Source organism: Neoarius graeffei, chromosome 2 (genome assembly GCF_027579695.1).
Source record: "Neoarius graeffei isolate fNeoGra1 chromosome 2, fNeoGra1.pri, whole genome shotgun sequence".
Taxonomy (NCBI): Eukaryota; Metazoa; Chordata; class Actinopteri; order Siluriformes; family Ariidae; genus Neoarius; species Neoarius graeffei.
The window spans coordinates 72,502,301-72,524,401 of record NC_083570.1 but is presented as its reverse complement, the minus strand read 5'-3'; the positions used below and the strand labels follow the sequence as shown (position 1 = coordinate 72,524,401).

General features: G+C 39.0%; 1 protein-coding gene across 1 annotated transcript; it reads right to left on the bottom strand.

Annotated features, from left to right (window-relative positions):
• Positions 1 to 610: 610 nt before the first annotated feature.
• On the bottom strand, positions 611 to 21,805 carry sema7a (semaphorin 7A). The gene is made up of 14 exons (XM_060914898.1): positions 21,666 to 21,805; positions 21,355 to 21,488; positions 20,967 to 21,008; positions 16,826 to 16,921; positions 16,603 to 16,705; positions 16,094 to 16,201; positions 15,477 to 15,619; positions 14,922 to 15,100; positions 14,541 to 14,649; positions 11,807 to 12,002; positions 8,093 to 8,208; positions 6,334 to 6,479; positions 6,169 to 6,224; positions 611 to 6,063 (listed from the first exon to the last, which is right to left on the bottom strand). The coding sequence occupies exons 1-14, from the start codon at positions 21,754 to 21,756 to the stop codon at positions 5,675 to 5,677; spliced, it is 1,908 nt and encodes a 635-aa protein (XP_060770881.1). The 5' UTR covers positions 21,757 to 21,805; the 3' UTR covers positions 611 to 5,674.
• Positions 21,806 to 22,101: the final 296 nt, after the last annotated feature.

Sequence of the window (22,101 nt, the reverse complement as noted above, 5' to 3'; positions counted from 1 at the left end):
GGCTAACCATCCTTTCTTGTAGCTGAATAGCTGAATTGTGAAGGACGCAGTTCAACATGGCCGAGTCGAAGGCATACAAAAACGTGCTTACTCATTTGACTTCACCAAGTAAACCAAACCCACAGCTGCTTTGATCAGTTTAACATGTGGAAAAATAGGCTTCACATGTCTGGATCATTGCAAATAAAATATTTTCACTAGCCCAGAGTAGCATCACCCTAGAGCGAATGAAAAACATTTTAGGTGTAACCCCTATTTCACAGGAAGATATCCTGTGGTCACTACATGAACAAGAACTGCTGTAGCGTGCATAGCATTGTGACTACAATAACCATTGAAATACTCTGCACACAAGACAAAGGTTTGGTTATTTTTTCATGTATCCTGTATCACCACCTGCTGTTGTATCCTCAACAATAAATAATATTTTAACCAAGTGTTTTTCCATAACATAATGGCACATGTTTAAAATATTAAACACAGCACACAGTCACTATCATCCCGTACATCTCAGGCACATAAATACTTCAGTCATTCAGTGATTAGGAAACAAGTTTCAGAATACATCTTTAATAAGAAAGTCATATTCTAAAAATATATTCAAGCTTCTGATAAATAGTTGTAATAAGCTGTAACACACCTTTGGAAAATAAATAAAATAAATAAATATTCTGTCTTTTACACTGGAAAACCAAAACTCATAAGCATTATTCAGTCCCCAGTTGATTATTGCTAATATGTACAGTCCTGGTGTACTCTCAGTGGGGCTACTACAGTAAAATTGAAACTGAATAATTATATTCTTGCCACCACACCCTATCCTTTACCATTCTGTCAACAGAGCCGCTGAGTGTATTCCCAGATGGGTGGGACCTACTTTCTGTCCTGGCAAAGATAAATCATGCAGTTCTTCTGAATTTGGCCCTAACTGATTTTATAGACTGCTCAATTACATCAGGCCTGCCACATAGTTTACTCATTATAGCATATTACCTCTCATCAGTTACACCCCAAATCACATCGCATCACATCACATGCATATCTAACATTCAAATTCTTATATCCAGTGGAAGGAAGTGTAACCCCACCCCACCCCTGCTACACTGCTTACACTACAGTGTGAAGAGGAATCAAGGAATTGCAAACTGTTCAGGAGACGAGAAACCATCCAAGGGACTAAATAAAAGTGCATTCCAGTGTTATAGGACCCAAAAATCCTACTGGTGTCCCACGGGGCACAAGAAGTTCAGGTCATTGTCATTTCAGTTTAGTGCAAAGCATTAGTGTTCAACATGAGATATTAAATATCTACAAAATCCAGCACATACTGTAGAGACAAAGTATAAATTGCAGGAACCTTAGTACTGGGCAATTCTTCAGAAGAGTGGCCAAAATTATGAAATTATTAAGATTGCCTTAACTTGTCAGCTCAGTGATCTTGCTAAAGTATGGAATCCAAGGCAAAATGTACTGAAAACCATATTTAAAAATCAATCACCCCAATTATAGCAATGTCGTTTCAGAGAAATCTTAGTTTGAATTTTAAGAAATGAAAGTTCAGTTTTTTCTGACATAATTCCATTACTGACTTTTCTTTCCTCATGAAAATTGTGTGTTCAGAGTTATGTCTTTGCTTTTTTTTTTACAGTCAAAAAAGATACCCCATACAGTGTGAATTTTTTTAATACCATTATCTTGAATACTGCAACAACAACAACAAAAAAAACCACATTTTGCTGTGAATGTAATTCCATTACCCAAGAACTACCCTATTGTGGTTTGTCATGTTGGAACAGATGTAAAGCTTTCTAAGTCTAACCTGCAATAACCTTCTGATATGTATTTTTGACTATTCTGCCAATTATGTCAATAAATTCAATACAATATATAATAAAGCTACACTGAGCCTATACTCTACTGTGTTTGTCCTACTCCATGCACTCAGCAATTGCGATTTAAAGGTCATAGGCAATGGTCGGAGGTGAAACATAGAATATCAACTTTATTGTCTAGAAGAACGACCCAAAAAGCGAATTCAATCTTCCTAGTGTCTAATTTGCACCCTAAAATTGAATAAAACGGTTGAAATATACTGTTTTGCCCAATTTCCGAAGGTTTGTTTACATCTCACTTATGCGCACTTTCACCGCCAGGGGACCATCCTCGTGACGTCATTTAAGGCAAACAGACTGGGAGCAGTTCAGTGTTTACGTGCGAACCGAGCACACGTGTACAGACTTTGTTCGTGAGAGGTTGTGTAAAATGTCTGAAAGTGATAGCAATTTTGAAATAGGAACTCTCCAAATTGAATATCGAGAGGTGAAACCATACATGTATGAACCTATGGCCGTTGCGAAGCAATCGGTGAATGTGGCTCACTGGTTTGACCGTGCAGCCTCGGAATCGGACAGCAACTTGGCCGACTCTGATCACGGTGACGCCGGACCTCAACAAGACTCGCGCCCAAGCAATTTATCCTGGTAATTATGATAAATTCCTACTTTCGTCGTAATACTAAATAAGAGCCCTTTTGAAGAATAATTAAACCGCCCTCCCTAGTGGATATAGGTAACGATTACTGGACAGTGTGCCGGTAGGCCACATTAGCCTGCCATCCGCAGCATTATACTATTTATAGCCGACTCTAAGTGAGGAAATATCCCTTTGTCTCATTTCCACAATGATTGTACAGGATCCCTCAGGATTCTTGACTTGTCAATTGCAAGCAAAGGTAAAAAAGGTTTACCTCCAATCTTCTCCTTTTTGCTTGAGCGTTGCTAGTCCGTTTATTCTTTGACTGCTTGATTTTGTTTCACGCGCACAATCCACTCTCTCCACCTCGTCTACTCTTTTGGGAAAAGCCAACTCACTCACTCCACCTCTTCTCCTCTCTCGGTAAAAGGTAAAAACTTCTTCCTGAATCGGTCACTGCACAACAATAAGGCATGGTTTCTCTTTGGAAATTCCTGAATGCACGTCTGCAATCAAGCCTAAGGCAATGTAAGTAAACAGAAGTGGACTCAACTCAAGCGGTTTGTTTGACTTGAATGATGTCACGCGCCAAGTGGTCACGAAAATAGCCAAACAGAAATTCGCCACGATCCGCGGTAACTTATTTTAATTATTACTTAACAATATTTCTTGGGACCAGAAGAAAATTACATTGGTTTTTTTAACATATTGTTAAGGGTGGCGCGATGTGGTGAGTTAGGATCCAATAGCAGAACACAAACCAGAAAGTCCAATGAATAAAAAAAAATTTAAATAAAGTCCAAAAAAAAAAAAGTCAAACAAAAATAGCAAAAATAATCCAGACAGCAATGAGGTAGACAAAGTGCTAATATGAAAAATAGTTCAGACAACAACGATAGTGCAAAAAACAAGGGAAAAAAAGTGACAAAACATGAGTACAAAAAACTGTGGCTAAGACTAGGCAAAACAGAGAGCAAAAATCAGGAAGCAAAAAAATGGCACATAGACGACATGAGAAACAGACAAGATGTTCTGGCAAAGTCCCCCTCTGAGAATGGCCTATTTATACACAGCAGAGCAGACCAGGAAATGAATGCCGGCAAGATGGAAGTATCGTCCCGGATCCGGATTGCACTGAACTGGGAGATAGTAAATCTCCAGAGTGGAAGTCCGGGGCGGATCATGACACATATAAAGTTTCAAATGTGCATAAATTGAAAACCGTTGCCTATGACCTTTAAAATCCCTCAACAAACCAGATTGTTTAGCTTTACTCTAGCATTGTCTATGATTGTTCTTCTTTGCAAAACCCCCAAATTTTTTAGTTACATTTTTTTCACAACACTACTGGCATATCCATACGCATTCAGAGCTCCCTACAGAGGCTGACGCAGCAGCAGTGGAGGAGGCCTTCACTCCAGAGCTCCCTCCAGAGGCCAAGGCAGAAGAAGAGGTCTCCACTTCAGAGTCAGCGCCAGAGGCCAACAGGGGCGGCCTCAGCTCCAGAGTCAGCGCCTCTGCTCCACTGTCTGATCCACTGCCAGTGTCAGAGGCAGACAGGGCGGCCTCAGGTCCACTGCCCATTCCAGAGCCAGTGCCAGAGACTGAGAAGGTGGCCTCAGCTCCAGATTTCAGCAAGAACAAGGATGTCGTCACTCTGCCGCCTGGCTTCGAGGACATCATCGCTCCACCACCGGGCATCGAGGACATCATCGTCCTGCCACCGGGCCTCAGCAAGGACGAGAATATTGCTCAAACAAAGCTGATGCCTGTTTCAGAGTCCATGCCCATGCCAACACCTGCATCCATGCCCATGCTCAAGCTTATGTCTATGCCCAAGTCCAGCAGAGTCTGGAGCCCAAGTGCTGTCAAGAGCCCAAGCCCAGGTCCTGTCCAGAACCCAAGCCCTTGCCATGTCCTGTCCAGAGCCTAAGTCCTGTCTACAGCCCGAGCCCATGTCCAGTCCAGAGCCCAAGTCCTGTCGAGAGCCTGAGTGCATGTCAATACCCTGTCCAAAGCCCATGCCTCGACCAGAACCCAAGCCTCCATTTGTGTCCTTGCCCTTATTGAAGGCCCAACCCAAGCCCAAATCCCTGCCTAGACCCTTATTCCAGTGCCACATTCCTCCCGAACCAGAGTGGAACGCCGATGGCACGGTGTCTGGCACCAGGTCCTCATCCCCGGGGCCATCCAAGAGGGGTTTTAGCTCCTGGAGGAACTCTTTGGGGGGGTTCTATCACATCCATGCACATTCACGCATGCATCCAATTTCCACTTATGCGTGGTAGGAGCAGCACGTGCCACAAAGACTAAGTACTTGCACCTGTCCCAGATTAAAGTGCACATGCATATAAAGACTCTGAGAACTCACACAAGGTGCGAAGTATTGCATTGACTGTCACCATTACTGAGCCATGTTACCGTATTGCCATCCTGATTCTTGACTTATGCTCTGTGTTTTTTGGATTCCGTTTTTGTTTTGCCTAGTATAGTCTGTTTGTACCTTACTTGACCTGTCAATTGTTCATGATTTCTGCTGATTTGAACTGTATGCTTGCTGATAATTATTTTTATAATAAACACTCTTTTGCATTTTCCACTCAACCACTTTTCTGACAATTATTACCATAATTATTGATAATAATAATAGCTTCAGTGTTTTGGGGTGTTTCCTGTCACTCATCTTCCCCCTCCCCCAGATTAATCAAATATTTAAAATAAATTTAAAAATATAATAAATTAATTAACACATACAATTAAATACAGTATTTTGAATGACTAACATTTTAAATGTGCATTATGTAGGATTTAAGGGGCTCTATTAGCAGAAATGGAATACAGTGTCAACAGTTATGTTTTCCTTCGTATGTACCCGGTAATCGCCTGCAACTATGAATCATTTTGGTTTTCATAAGCTTAGAATGAGCCCTTCATATCTATATAAGGAGTGGGTCTGCCACAGAACCTCAGATCCTCTCCCACACATGGCTCGATGACTAGCCTTAATACAGGATGACCCAGCTATCACGGAAGGAAACTCATTTGATTTGTATTTCCCTGACCCATCACACCCACTGATGCATACTTTTGTCTGGTTTCCATTCTTTTTATGTGCATTTCATGCACACCCACTTCCAACCTTTGATGAACTGCATGACTAAAAAGAGGGAAAGAAACTTAAAGACAAAAAAATAGACATACATTAAACAGATGACTGTACACTGAAAAGAAGTGCAGTGAATACAGCCAGCAGGCATTCTTTCTGAGCTGTGAGTTTGTAGGCTCTGTTTCGGATCCCTGGCTCAGAGGGACCATGTAGTTGATATGCTTTAACTATTTTGTTGTAGTTACGCTCACTTGACATACAGTTGTAAATTCCATAGTCATGTGTACTGACAGCTGGTATTAGATAGAGGCAATCAGACTGAGTCCTCTGGCATGGTTCGCTTTCACCTTTGTGCTCCCAGCTGTAGGTGGCATGGTGGGAGTCAATTGGGCAGGAAAGGTAAAAAGGGAAACCCTTGGGCACAGTGTAGACTATTGGAGGGGTTGGAAATGAAGATGGCACATCCCGCTTGCGTCTTTTTGTATCTATGAAAAAAATGTTATTTGAATGAATTTAGCACTTGAAAGTAACTGAAACCAGAGCTACATTGGGAACAATATCACCAATAGGGAACTGATGCAAAATCTTACCTGAATTATTAGAACATATGTGCGGTTCGCCAGTGGCAATATTTTGAATTCCCCCTCTGCAATTAAATTACAATGCATTACTCATTTATAATTTTTGTGGACACAATTTTCATTTGACAGGCTATCAAAATATGCAAACTTCATGAAAAAGTTTGGAAAACATACTTAATTTGTGAGGTGCAGCCATTTTCAGTCCAAGCACAGTATGGGTCCCTGGCAAGAACACAGTCTTCACAGGATGTATTATAGTCTTGGCACCTCTGCAAGTCTAAGACGGACATTTGCCCAGGATATCCAACAAACAACTTTTTCTGAGGAAGTAAAGTGTCAAAAGCAAAGAGTGAATACAATGTATGATTTAACATGTATTATATTCAGACTGCATTCGTAGTGATACATAGATTAAGAGACTTTTAAAGGTGCTGACTGCAAAGTTGAATTCTGGGCAAAATGCTCTGTTTCTATTGCTGTTGGAGCTTCAAGATGTTTTGCTGCTGCACACACTATGTATCCTCTGTGTAAATGTTTTGCTGAGATAAAATACGTCCCACATTTTACAATTCTGGAGATTGTCAAAGCAAATGAGCAACAATATCACATGACCACTGTGGGGCGTGTTTGACCTTTTAACCAAAACAAGTCGGCATGGGTAAACATGGCGGACTCAGCTCTCCCACCAGCTAAAAGCCAGCGGGAAACAAAAGGAAAGCCTGCCTAGTGAGTGCAATTGCAAGATACAGCAAGGTTAGATGACGTCATTTTTCCGGACAGATGACTAAATTATTCTAGCTAGTGCTTTGCTGTCTTAGCCTTAGAATGCATGGACTCGACTCCATGGTAGCGAGTATGGAATTATTCACCTAATGTTTGATCTTACAGAGAAAGAAACGATAATACAAAAGCAGTAACAGAGAAAAGATCTATTCTTCTTTTGTTTCACAGATCTATTCGCGAATATCAACCACAAATTACATACCTGTGGCTCAAAACTCTCTGAGGTTAATGCAGAGTCACAGTGAACTACCCTGTCCACACTAGGGATTTTGTACCGATACGAAACTACTTTCGTACCGCAACACCTGTCCACACTAGCAACTATACCGGTATTGTAGCGGTATAACTGTATCGGTATGAAACCCACAAATGTATGGGTTTCGTACCGGTACAGTATCAGTACTGTAGCACTTCGCTGTAGTGTGGACAGATGAAGTGGCTCTGTATCGATACAAATATAATGCGGATGCGCAAAGTCTCACACCTCAATCGATGTCTTCGCTGAATAAAATAGTGAAGAACGGAGATTCATTTGTTTCTTTCTCAACTGCCTCGCGTGTTTTATACGATTCGACTGAATAAATGACCACCAGAAATACAGACTGTACATTGACAACAAAAAGCACACACACGTTGTTTCATCTGCTGGAAGGAAGTTACTTGGTAACCACAGAAACATTTCGCGCACGCACATTTCAACTACCGTGAAAGAAAACCGCAAACATTTCTCGCTAGTGTGGACAGATGCACTAAACTGTACCGGTATACTTTGTATCGATACAGTTATACCACTTTCGTACCGGTATAAGTGTGAACACAGCAAGTGTTTTCCATGCATCACCATCTTGGTGTAACACAGTTCCATAGTTATGCTAATTCGTTAAAGCTGCTCGCGTTCGGCTATTTCTGTAGGGCCATACTGTTTGGCTCCAAGAGGTAAGATATTTAGTCCCAAAATGGAAAAAAAGTGACCCTCAGCACATCAAAATGATCACATCTCATCTGCATGAGATTGTTCTTGTGAGACATAGGAAAATGCCATGTGCAAGAAAAAAAACTTTCAAATGACTTTGCAGTCAGCACCTTTAAGAATTCTAGATAACAAGAATTCCATAAACAAACCAACATTTGAAGAAGAACCAGGCTGTACCTTTTCAGAGTGTAGTTTCATAGATAGAACAGGAGCAGAGCCATTGGAAAGACTTGTCTCAGAAATTATAAAGGCTTTGGAATCATGTTCCAGTATCTTATGGATCATTCCAGTGTCTGCAGTTTATACACATACAGAGGCAATCAATGATTAAAAGAGGAGACAAACTGAGATGCAGTTAACCACCCAAGACACTTCTGATGTTCAAATTTCACTTTTTTCAGTTTTGCAGTACAACAAGAGGCAAATCTAGCTAAGAGATAATGACAGTTTATAACCATTAAGTGGCATCATGTGAACTACATGTTGAAGTCATCACACACAGCTGTATGACAAACTGCTGCCTGAAGTACATTACAAAGCTGAAAACTGTTGCAACAATCATTCATCCCATAACTCCTTTACCCTTTAATGATGGAAGCTTTAGAGCAGCAAAGAATGTGTGCAGAATGTATGCAAAATAGATTTTCCTTTGAACCATTCAAGTTATACGGACCATTACATTTCCACAGCTCTTACAAGCTTGTTACTAAAATGATAGCCTATCTTGCATACGACAAGTATTATCAAAGGCATGGCAAACAAATACTCAGGGAAAACTAATGTATTAACAGGTCCCATCCCTGATTACTAGAGGTGTGTTGATGATTCAATTTTTTCACGGTTCGATTCACAATTTTGACCTTCCGATTCGATTCAAATCACGATTCACATTTTTTGTCCGCTATTTTATAACTGATGCAAATTATTGCCAATATTCTGCTAACTGTCAGCCTAGAAATGTAGAGCAATAAAAAACAAGCAAGTAGTGTTGCCTTTGTAGTCTTTATTCAGACTCCAGTCACTCCATTGATTTTGAATGCAACTATGAATGTATCACAGTTCAGTCATTTTTGGCACATTTTAATTTTCAAACTGCAAAACATGAAGAAACAAAAAAACCTATGAAAACTTCATGACTTTTGTCTCAATCTTTTAAAACACGAAAATACAGTCACTTGTGTTAAAGGGAATACCACCTCTTGAGACACAACATTCATTGTCCAGAGAGTACATAAGGCACTGAGATTCAATAAGTTCTGAGATAGCAATAATTTATTGCCATGATGAGGAAACTGAGACTTGCACAGCTTACACAGCACTTGTTTTCTGTCATGAGACAGTAAGAAATGTCACCAAACTGGGCTTTCAAAAGCCAGTGGCTTCAGGAATTCCAAGTCGTCCGCCATGCTGTTCACAAAGCAACACGTGATCTCACGAGATTGCTACAGCAACCACAAACATGGCTGCGCCCATGTACAGCTCCGGATACCAAATTGAATTTTTAATATCAGAATTATGCCGTTTGTCGAAATTTGTTATGCATCTAGGGTTATCGGGATGAAATTAGGTATTGTTAGTGAATTGTCAGTGAATCGTGATTCATTAGATTTTAATTGATTTTTGAATCACGGATTGAAATGGATCAATAGATCGGGGATCGATTAATCGTCACACTTCTACTGATTACTGATAATTCACATTTGGAAGGAAAAAAACCTCGGTTCTGCATAACACACTTGAAAGAAAGCACTGCCTACCCTCTTCCTCATACATCAGATCACAGATACCTATGATTGGCTAGTGTCCCTCTGACTATCAGGGTAAAGAGAGTATGGCCTCCCTTCCCACCTAGAGAGCTTGATTAATTTTTCTCCACTGGCTCCCAGACATCTGAACTCACAATCTCCCCACAATAGGGCAAATGCTTTATTTTGTGTATATATATATATATATATATATATATATATATATATATATATATATATATATATATATATATATATATGAGTGATTCCACACTTATGGGTACTGAAATGGGGACATAAACTTATTTTTAAAAATTCACCTAAAACCATTTCTTTTTTTACCATCAGGTCACAAAACATGTAATCTTTAATGAATGATATGTTAAAAGATAACTTTAATTTTCTGAGATGTAATAAAAACATATTTATATGCCAAAGTCAGAACGTAACAGAAGTGTTGTGGACATATATATTCTCAATTTTAACAATGTAGAATTACTTTTTGAAACATAGGAAGGTGATGTTTTAGCAAATATAATTAATAAACATGTGTAGTAGAATAAACATACACATTCTTTCAATAAGATTAACATGGTATATAGCAAGATTGCAATTAATTTGTAACAGACGCGAGATGGACAATCGTAACAGAAGTAATGTAACAGACATCATTTTGGAACTCATAGGCTTGACTTTGGCATATAAATATGTTTTTATTACATCTCAGAAAATTAAAGTTATCTTTTAACATATCATTCATTAAAGATTACATGTTTTGTGACCTGATGGTAAAAAAAGAAATGGTTTTAGGTGAATTTTTAAAAATAAGTTCATGTCCCCATTTCAGTACCCATAAGCGTGGAATCACTCATATATATATATATATATATATATATATATATATATAATGCAACTCATGTATATAAGGGCCTTTCTGTGTGGAGTTTGCATGTTCTCCCTGTGTCCGCATGGGTTTCCTCCGGGTGCTCCGGTTTCCCCCACAGTCCAAAGACATGCAGGTTAGGTTAACTGGTGACTCTAAATTGACCGTAGGTGTGAATGTGAGTGTGAATGGTTGTCTGTGTCTATGTGTCAGCCCTGTGATGACCTGGCGACTTGTCCAGGGTGTACCCCGCCTTTCACCCGTAGTCAGCTGGGATAGGCTCCAGCTTGCCTGCGACCCTGTAGAACAGGATAAAGCAGCTAGAGATAATGAGATGAGATGAGATAATGCAACTCAAGCCCATGTGGGGTATTAAAACTGGGAGAGCTCAGCTTTGGTGGTGAAGTTGTTAGGCTTGTGGAGAGCCTGAAAATGTTTTATTCATGTGCACCTGACCCTTAATGACTCACTAAATAATGCATTACAGCATCTGAGCCAAACACAACAGTCTACAGGAAAGAGGACAGTCCACTAAACAACAAAGAATAAAAACAAGTGATGAATTTCCAAAACATTTTCACAGTATAATCTAAGAACACTAAATAATTAGTGTTAAGTGTTTGAGATGTTAACCATGTTTTCACCTATGAAAAGAAGCTCAACATGGAATAAGTCATTTGATTAAACTATTCTTATTCAAATCATAAGAGCAGGAACAACTGAGTTACAAAACACACACCCACCCCTAATGCACCAGAAGTCACCCTCTCCAGAGTTTTGAACCAATTCCCCACTTATGCCCATAATTTCTGGCTAGACACTATAAAAGCACATGGACACAAACAAATTGCAAATGATAGCATTTTGTGCCATCAGTTGTGTAAGTGCTGAGCCTTTGTTATATTGGATGGTCAATCTGTTATACTGGATAGTCGACACTGCCTTGTTTATTTCGTCTCTGCCTTTGCTTTGGCCTTTTGTTTTCAGTGCCGCCTCTCATTTCTGGCGTTGTGCCCTTGCCTTGTTCACCAATTATGATTTGGATTGTGTTTTGGATTTATCTGCCTTTTCCAGTCTTTCTGGTGTCGGCCTTGATTGCTCTGATCCTTCCACTCCTATTATTAAACTTCCTGCAAATGTATTCTTAGCCTCAGTGAACCCTTTGTTACATAAACTAAACTGCAGAGCTGAAAGGAAAACAGAACTTTGAAACATAACACTGTGTAAACCCAAAATAATGTAATATAAAGTATTAGTCCATACCTGTGGCTAGCAACAACACATTGTACACTTTTTCATTCGAAGCATTCACTCTATCCACTGTGATTTTGGTGTAATTGTTATTGCTGATGTAGAAAGGAGCATGTTTCTGGATAGGATGGACCCAGTCACTCATCTCTGGATAGTTTCTAACAATATTCATAGTGTGAATGGGCAGAGACCTACTGTCCCTCACACACTGGAAAATACACAAAAAAAGACAGGTAAGAATTAGCTATGAAATCCCTCCAAAACAGAATTTTTTTTTTTTTACATCCGCCAGATTTCTCTTAAGCTGTCTTGGATGCCAAGGAAAGCAACATATGGAAATGGGCAGCAATCTAAAAGGCTTTAGAAATACTAGGCAAAAATGTCTTCAAAAATATGAACTATTTGGTGAGGAAAATAGTGCATCTTTTTTTTTTTTTTTTACTATTTACAGACTGCACTACCATTTGTAACTGCAATCATATGAGGTTTTATTGATATACTATATAGTTTAATGGAGTTAAACTAAGGTAAGTATGTAGAGAGGTGTTTCTATACAGTATCTCATCTCATTATCTCTAGCCGCTTTATCCTTCTACAGGGTCGCAGGCAAGCTGGAGCCTATCCCAGCTGACTACGGGCGAAAGGCGGGGTACACCCTGGACAAGTCGCCAGGTCATCACAGGGCTGACACATAGACACAGACAACCATTCACACTCACATTCACACCTATGGTCAATTTAGAGTCACCAGTTAACCTAACCTGCATGTCTTTGGACTGTGGGGGAAACCAGAGCACCCGGAGGAAACCCACGGGGAGAACATGCAAACTCCACACAGAAAGGCCCTCGCTGGCCAGGGAGCTCGAACCCAGACCTTCTTGCTGTGAGGTGACAGCGCTAACCACTACACCACCGTGCCGCCCTCTATAGTGGGAGAAATTCCTCAGTACATCCGGACCATTGTGAAGCAAAAACAATAGGCATTGTTGAGATATAAAACAGAGGCTTGTAGATCCCGCTAGGTCAAAGGACAAAGAGATGGAGGAAATTGTTGGAAAAAAATTAACCATTAGAGGACTTGTATGGGGCGGCACGGTGGTGTAGTGGTTAGCAAGCAAGAAGGACCTTCACAGCAAGAAGGTCCGGGTTCGAGCCCCGTGGCCGACGAGGGCCTTTCTGTGCAGAGTTTGCATGTTCTCCCCGTGTCCGCGTGGGTTTCCTCCGGGTGCTCCGGTTTCCCCCACAGTCCAAAGACATGCAGGTTAGGTTAACTGGTGACTCTAAATTGACCGTAGGTGTGAATGTGAGTGTGAATGGTCATATGTGTCTATGTGTCAGCCCTGTGATGACCTGGCGACTTGTCCAGGGTGTACCCCGCCTTTCACCCATAGTCAGGTGGGATAGGCTCCAGCTTGCCTGTGACCCTGTAGAACAGGATAAAGCGGCTAGAGATGATGAGGTGAGGACTGGTATGAATATTAATAACAATAACACCAGTCATAACTGCCATTATTAAAAATACTTTACTTAACATAGCTACTCATAGTGTAGGATAACAAAATGACAAGTGGAAACTCTAGATGGTGAGACACACAAACTGCTCCACACACATGGAAACAGTGTGTTTTGGTCATGATTTGGGATATAATAAAACATTCAAAGTCAAATGATTTAAAAGCACATGTTAAAATGTACCATCCAAAACCAAATTATACATGAATTTTCCATGAGCTTGCTTGATTTTGTTCCCTTGATTACCTCAGGTTGCGATGGACAGATAATAGTATAAACTTAACTCAGTATAGCTACAGATGATGTGGTGATTTTAAATCCTTAATGTAACCACACACATATGCCTTGATGTCATCATACAAGCAATAATTTGGTCTATGATGATTGCATTTTGATTCAAAGCCAGTCATGTTGATTTTCAGTAAAGAGTAAATGAAGTTGATTCGATTAAAATAATGATTCATGAATGATCATAATTACAGTAAAATACAATAAAGACATTGAGATTGCTTATACTGAAAAGTTGTTTTCTGCTAAATCACAGGCCTATTCAAAAAGGGTATTATTTGAATTCCAGTACCTGCAGTGTTATCATATGTTGTAGTGAGCTAGCACAGGTCATGCTGAATCGAGCAATTGCTCACTGTGAATAGGCTATTGTTACAATACAAGTTCTACAGCTGCAATGTGCATCATTTTTTTATCCTATGTTGTGGTAGACTGGCCAAGGCCACGATTGTACCCTATCGAGTGTTGTGGTCGTTTGCACCTGCAACCTGGATCAATCTTTAAGCTGATTTGACTCCAGTCATTTTGAATCATGTATTGTATGCTCTGAATGCTGTGTTGTTCACGACATATCACTTCTTATCATATGCTTTGATTCTTTCTGAAAGGACCGTTCATACTGGAAAATTTGGCTCTGTTGATACAAAATATGAGAAGCATGAGATGTACTGCCCAATAGAAAATGCTGAAGTGGTATGACGTGACATGTTAACCAATGAGATTATTTGTATACACTGTTATTTTGAAACTGTACAAAATGAGAACTTTGTGATTTTTGAGTCGGTTCACTCTACATACCAAACTCAGCCTTTGTTAACTGATTTAACAAAGGTCTAAACTTTTCTGCAAACTCTTTGATTTTGAATCATTTTTGCTTGGGAGAGTTTAAGTTTTAAGAGTTTCCACAACAATAAAAAGAGAGGTAAAAAGATAAACAAGTTCTTACAGTTCCTGGCCTTGGGTTGGGAATATCTCCATTGTATCCTTTGAAGCTGGAATTCCCAAAAACGTCATCAAGCTCAGCTAAGGAGAATATACAAATAGCCGTAGCATTCCTGTGCCATGGGTTAACAAATAGGCATGTTAATACAAATAGGTGGTCCATTAAAAATGTGAATTCACCATACAGCATCTTCATATGGGTATTTTAGACAATAAGGAAAACTTTATTTTTCTACTTATAATTTATTGAATTAGTGTCATGCTGTATATGAATAAAGGATGTGGAACACCCATGCAGATGGAAGAGGATGTTTACTGACTAAGCTGTACACAAATAAAGCAGGATGTCTGCTGGATAAATTATATGGAGGTAGAAGATGTTTACCAGCTGCTTGAGAAAAGAGCATAAACCCGCGATTCCTTCCAGTCGTCAGAGTGTAGCACAAAGATGTCTTGCAAACGGTTAAAGTACAGCGACTCTCCAGGAATCGCACATACAAAGCGTGCCTTCAGGAAAGATGTCCAAATGTTTTGGAAAAATCTCTTGGGCCCACCTTTGTCAACCTACAAATTGCCAGGAATGATAATAATAAAAAGAATCTGCTTGCTGCAGCTGCCAAAATAAGAGCTGTTCTTATATTACAAACCAAACTCAAGCAAAACGCTTTCAAAGCAGTCTAACAGTATTATTAAATAACATAACATCAGCACTTTTAACCCAGTGCAGATTCACAGGAATGTTCATTTTCCAGTAAAACACTGAGGATCTTGACAATCGATATCATTATATGCCATGGTTAAAAAAAAAAATCACATAATATTTTAGGTCATATTTCATTGTCTTCCAACACTAAGAAATTTGGTATACTATCTGTCGTGTAATTGTGTTTCATATTAAGTGTTATATATTTGTACAGTATACTGTATATTAATACTGCACCTTGCATACTCTGGCCACTCGTGAGATCCAGGGGTCAGCTTCTGGACTGGTGTCTGAGTTTTTCTCTCGAAAGAAAATATAAATTTTCTCATTCATTTGGTCCTCAGGTCTGCTGGCCACAAAAGCTGAGATAAATGTTGGTTCTGAAAGCGAAGAAGCCAAGAGAGGAATGACTACCATAGCAAACCCATTTAAAGTATATTGTATATTTAAACATTGCCATCATAAATGTTCAGTGGTTTTAATTAAATCAGTACAAAAACACCCAATAAGTGGTTAAATGTAGCATATTTTTGTACAATACCAATGGAGCCCCCATCAGTTTCACATGTAATATACAGGGTTAGTCAAAATTATGTTAACACTAATGGATTATTTTTCTCCTGCAGATAGACATACGTCATGGGTGACAGATTAAATGGTACTGTTGCTCGCTGGTTTTTGTGTATTGATCACGATGGCAAACAGCTTGAGAACATCCTGTAAATCACCTTGCACATACGATGTATGTTTTATGAATAAACAGTTTATACCATTTAAGTGTTAACATAATTTTGACTAACCCTGTATAGTATTTGTGTGTGTTCAGGGGCAGGTGTGCAATTTCTTTTAACAACCTGTAATCCATGGATCATACATCCATACATTTTGGGTGCCAGCTTGCCTCCGAAACTGTAGTGACGTTCCATCTGAGTATAGTGGAGCTGCAGCATAAAGGTCTCCATCTTAGGGAGGGGGAAAAAAGAATGTACAGTATGGCTCGTCATTATAAAGGTATATTATGATAACATATGTCAATACACTTTTCTGAGAAAAATGTTGTCAGTATTTTTATAATGATTACAAATGCTGGAAGCAATCTGCATTAAAATTGCAAACGGTACTCCATTTCTGAAGTGCTGTTAAGAAATTGTGAGATTCAGCATTATAAGGCAATGTAGGCTGCCGAGGAGGAAACAGCACAATACATGCGAGAAATCTGACAAAAGGAACAGCTTTTTATACCAAATATTTTTTGAACCTCTGAATTTTTATGTTTGCCAAGTATGCCATAGGCATTTCAAGTTATATTGCTAGTAATTGTGCATACCAAGTATTTAGCTATTTAGTTATGCATATCACATACCTACAACAAGAGACAGAGAGTTTTGTGAATATGTGTAAGGTGAGATGCCACTGCCATCAATACTTTCCACAACCACAGTAGAGTGATTGTTTTTTCTGGGATCCTGTGAAGCAGAAAAAGAACAGTTCATGGGAACAGTGAGGATTAGATGAGTCTAGCTAAATGCACCCAACTTTTCAACAGCACAAAGAAAATACTGGTGGATGTTGTATAGTCAACCTACCAGCATCCAGCACTGTGATTGTTTTCCATTTGTCCCACAAACAAAAAGCCAACCCCGTAGTTCTTCAATTATAGTTATGTCATTGTCACAAGAGCTCTGAAACATTTAGAAAATGCTCACTTAATTGGTACTTGACACTGGCTCATTAAACCATGTAATAAACTTCTGGTTTACACATTTCTAAGCCAGTCCTGTTAAATAAACCCACATGTTTATAAGTTTGTAATTATGGTGTCTGGCATTTGAATTGAATTATACTCAGGGGCGGCGCCAGAGATTTTCTTTTGCTGGTGCTATGGGGTTGCCTGACTTTTCACTGAGAACGCTCTGAAATGTAGGGTTTCCCATTAAATGTGCATGTCACAACAATTTAACTACCTCTGCCAAAGAGGTTGTGCTCTCAGTTTGTTTGGCTGCCTGAGTGCAAGCAGGATTACTGGCAATAATAGAGGCAATAGAAGAAATCACAAATGCTATAGATCGCAAGCAATATGCTATTGGAGTATTTATTGATTTAAAAAAGCTTTTGACACAATCAACCATGAAATATTAATCAAAAAACTGGAAAGATATGGTATCAGGGAAATAGTGTTGGACTGGGTGAAAAGTTATTTAAGTGGGAGACAGCAGTTTGTGAAATTGGGTGACTGTGTTTCTTCATTGCTTGTGGGGTCCCCCAGGGGTCTGTGTTGGGCCCTAAGTTTTTCATTTTGTACATTAATGATACATGTAAAGTCACTAAGGTATTGCATTTTGTGTTGTTTGCTGATGACACAAATATTTTCTATTCTGGGGATAACTTACAAAAATTACAGAAGGACATCACTATAGAAATGAACAAACTAAAAAAATGGTTCGACAGAAACAGGCTATCACTAAATCTGAGCAAGACAAAAATAATGTTATTTGGTAACTGTACACAGGTTATTTGGTATTTTAATAGTACACAGGTACTAATAAAAATAGATGGAGCTGAAATAGAAAGCGTTCATGAAATTAAATTTTTGGGGGTAACCATAGATGACAGAATCAGTTGGAAATCACATATCAAACATGTACAAACTAAAGTCTCAAAAAGCATTGCAATAATAAACAAGGCAAAAAAGGTTTTGGATTAGAAATCACTCCACACTCTTTACTGTTCCCTAGTCTCACCATACTTTCAATACTGTGCTGAGGTTTGGGGCAACAACTACAAAACATCACTACGGCCACTAACCATCATTCAAAAAAGAGCAATACGGATCATTCACAACGTTGGCTATCAGGAACACACAAACTCATTATTTCTACAGTCCAAATTACTAAAATTTACAGACATCGTGGATTATCAAACAGCTCAAATAATGTTCAAAGCTAAACATAATCTATTACCAATAAATATACAGAAATTATTCAGTATCCATGAGGGGAGTTATAATTTAAGGGGAAAAATTAACTTTAATTTAACTTTATTTCGTACAAACAGGAAAAGTTTTTGTGTTTCAGTTAGCGAGGTGAGACTATGGAACAGGTTCACCATGGAGTTGAAGCAGTGTCCAAACATGAAACAGTTTAAAATGAGGTTCAAAGACACTATTTTCAAGAGGTACAGGGATGAGGGAGGTAATGGGTAGCACTAAGTGTTATGAGAACACTTTTCTGTTACTTTTCGTGTCTGTGTGCATGTGTTGTGCGTGCGTACTGTATGTGAAAGTGTATGCTTATAAAAGATATATTTTCTATGGGTATATGTATGTAGGTATGTATGTATGGGGAGGTGTGTGTACATAGGGATGTATATGTGTATATGTCTCATCTCATCTCATTATCTCTAGCCACTTTATCCTGTTCTACAGGGTCGCAGGCAAGCTGGAGCCTATCCCAGCTGACTACGGGCGAAAGGCGGGGTACACCCTGGACAAGTCGCCAGGTCATCACAGGGCTGACACATAGACACAGACAACCATTCACACTCACATTTACAGTCAATTTAGAGTCGCCAGTTAACCTAACCTGCATGTCTTTGGACTGTGGGGGAAACCGGAGCACCCGGAGGAAACCCACGCGGACACGGGGAGAACATGCAAACTCCGCACAGAAAGGCCCTCGTCGGCCACGGGGATCTAACCCGGACCTTCTTGCTGTGAGACGACAGCACTAACCACTACACCACCATGCCGCCCACAAGGAAGCTTGTTATTGTTATTCATTATTTAAGGAGAAGGGGTGGGAGTTTATAAGTTTTACTTCTTCTCACTCCTTTTCGAATATGTATTTCTATGTATTATGTTTAAATGTTTTGTTTTATTTTTCTTTTTATGATTTTGGTTTTCATATTCGAAACAAACACTACAATCAATAAAAAAAAACTACTGGCCCAATTTTCATGAAACTTGGTGAAAAAGTGTAGTGAAAAAGAAGATCCCAAATGTTAGAGCGGATCTGACTCACAGGGCAGCTTGACAAATTGTCTTAGGGCAGCACGGTGGTGTAAGTGGTTAGCACGGTCACCTCACAGCAAAAAGGTTCCAAGTTTGAGGCCGGCTGGGGCCTTTCTGTGTGGAGTTTGCATGTTCTCCCAGTGTCTGCGTGGGTTTCCTCCAGGTACTCCGGTTTCCCCCCACAGTTCAAAGACATGCGGTTAAGTTAATATGGCATGGCCTTCTGAGATAATAAACTCACGCTGCCAGTTACAACACCTCAACTAATGAATCAATAATATTTTCTTCCTAGACCTAATGTTATATGAATGAGCATGGCACAGAGATAACTATAAGGTGTGAGAATTTGTGCCTCAATAGCCAAATACATTAAATTTATAATTGGCAACAGAGGAAAAAAATCATGCACTTACCATTCGATATCTTCAAAACAATGCATCTGTTGACTGAGTCTTCAGACTTGGATTTTATGAAGTAAAAAATGATCCACTGTGATATTGCTATTGCTAAGTTAAAAAAAAATGTGTTCTGGCTAACAGGACATGAAAGTAAGGTCAAAAGTTCAATGCATGCAATGAAATCTCTTGAGGGTGCTAATGGCTATCCTCGGCGTAGCTACAACATGAAGTTGAAGTTTCAATGTAGATGGATGAAGCTACAACTGCAACGTGTTTGTGTTTGTGTGTTGCTGTATTCCTCCAAAACTTGGACGTTGAAGAAAGATGATGAACGAAAACTGAAAGCATTCGAGATGAAGTGTTATAGAAGGTTATTTGATGTGAAGTGGTTCCATTATGTGATGAATGAAGAGATCAGGCAGCGTGCACACCTGGAAGATAATGTTGTGACTATCATCAAGAGCATGAAAATTTGGCTGTTTGGGCATGTGTGTAGAATTAATGACGACCAGTTGTTGAAGATAATCATGCTTGGTATGGTTGATAGAAGCAACAGAAAGGGGTGGACTAGATGAGCATGGATTTATGACATCACAGAATGGACAGATATGACCCTTTACTAAATGACGGAGACTGCACAAGCTTGAGAACAGTAGAGGGCAGTGGTAAACATCAGAAAATGAAGTACCAAGGGTTTTTTTTTTTCTTCCCCTGAGCCTATGGACTATTGATTGAGCTGCAGCACCACCAAGCCCTTCCCTGGCACCACCCATGATTGATTGATTGATTGATTGATTGATTGATTGATTGATTGATTCCGAACAGTAAAGAATATATAAAACAAACAAATAATAATAATAATAATAAAATTAAAAATGTAATCATCAAAACATCGTCATAAACAGAATAGCATAGCCACAAGGCAGTAACATAATAATGTTCAGAAAGGATTAGGAAGAAGTAAATAACTTATCAAATCCTAACCCTCTATACCACCGTTAATCAAACGTCACTTTCCACCATAATAAACTACATATACAAAAGAAAGCAAAATCAACAACAACAAAAAAAACATACCAACATACCAAGACATACCAACATGGTATAATATCGCCCAAATCAAATCATACATATACAAATACTTATGCTATGCATATATACACACATACAATACATATATACAGTACAAAAAAAGTATTAAAAAAAGAAGACTGTAATAAATCACAAAGAATCAATAAAACTCAGTCCAAATTTGGACTTTTTAAAATCATCATCTGAGATGGTTCCTAGATGTTAACTGAACATGGTAGGCATACATACCCCATGACAAGAATCACTGCTCTTATCTGTCAGGGTGAAGGTCTACAACAACAAACAAACAAACAAAAAAAGTAAAATTCAGTTTTATAACATCATTTCTATTGTATCACTTTTATCATGAAACTTTATGTCCTTATCTTAATAATACAGAATCTGTAAACCCTTTCACAATGAGTAATAAAGGGAAAAACTAATTTACTGATGTGTTACTGATGTACTGATAGATTCAAGCATAAATTTCTGTATTTAAGATTTATTTTCATAAACTTGGTTGATAAATGTGAATTAATGCTGTCAGTTGCGGTTCTTAAGATAAGTGTATTAGCAACGTAGTAACAGTCTCGGCTTGACTGCTTTGAACTTTTCAAACATCTTTATAAATAATTACCTCCACTACACCATCATCGTTCACCTCTAGCACTTCATTTAGTTTCCCCAAGAGCAGGTTCTCGGATCCCTTTCGAAGGTAGAAGACTGTAAAGCTTACATTTTTGCTATAGATTATCTGCGGACGTGTATTTTCTGTAGGAGAAAAAAAGGTTATCTCAACAAAATAAACCAAATAATGTGCATGGTCGTAGCCCAAGAAGGTTTGCTTTGCTGCAGTTGTCATTGGTGGCTCTCCTTTACTCTGCAGGTTCATTCACCTTATCCTTCATTATCCTATATATATAAAAGATTATTGATTAAACAACATACCTTGTCGCAACGTTAATCTGGGAATCGGCCACGAACAAAAAACAGACAGAAAACACGAGCCAAAAAGAAGCAACTTCGACAGCAATTTCATTTCTGTATCAGTCAGAGTCCCTCTTCCCAGCTCAGAGACACTGTGTAAAATGACTGCTCTACACAAAAAAAATCTGTTGAGGCGTCTACATCGCGTTATACGGTATTCAAGTCCCTCCCATGATACGAGAGGCAGATATTTAAAAATCATTAAAAATCCTAATCAAATGGTTATCAACCGTCTTCACCAGATTCAAGTACACATCCCCAGGTACGTCTGTGATAAATTACTACTACTTTTACTGTGGCATTTTGTAACAATTACATTTTAAAATCATATGCACTGCTGTGAGACTGTACAACCAGCACCTCACCAGTCACAGCACCAGTCACTCCTCACAATAAT

Excerpts from the sequence above, each read along its gene's own strand:
- sema7a (XM_060914898.1), bottom strand. The coding sequence starts at position 21,756 with ATGAAATTGCTGTCGAAGTTGCTTCTTTTTGGCTCGTGTTTTCTGTCT. Across the intron at positions 21,489-21,665 it reads CAGATTAACGTTGCGACAAG|AAAATACACGTCCGCAGATA; the intron begins GTATGTTGTTTA and ends TTTCTCCTACAG. Across the intron at positions 21,009-21,354 it reads ACGATGATGGTGTAGTGGAG|ACCTTCACCCTGACAGATAA; the intron begins GTAATTATTTAT and ends TTGTTGTTGTAG.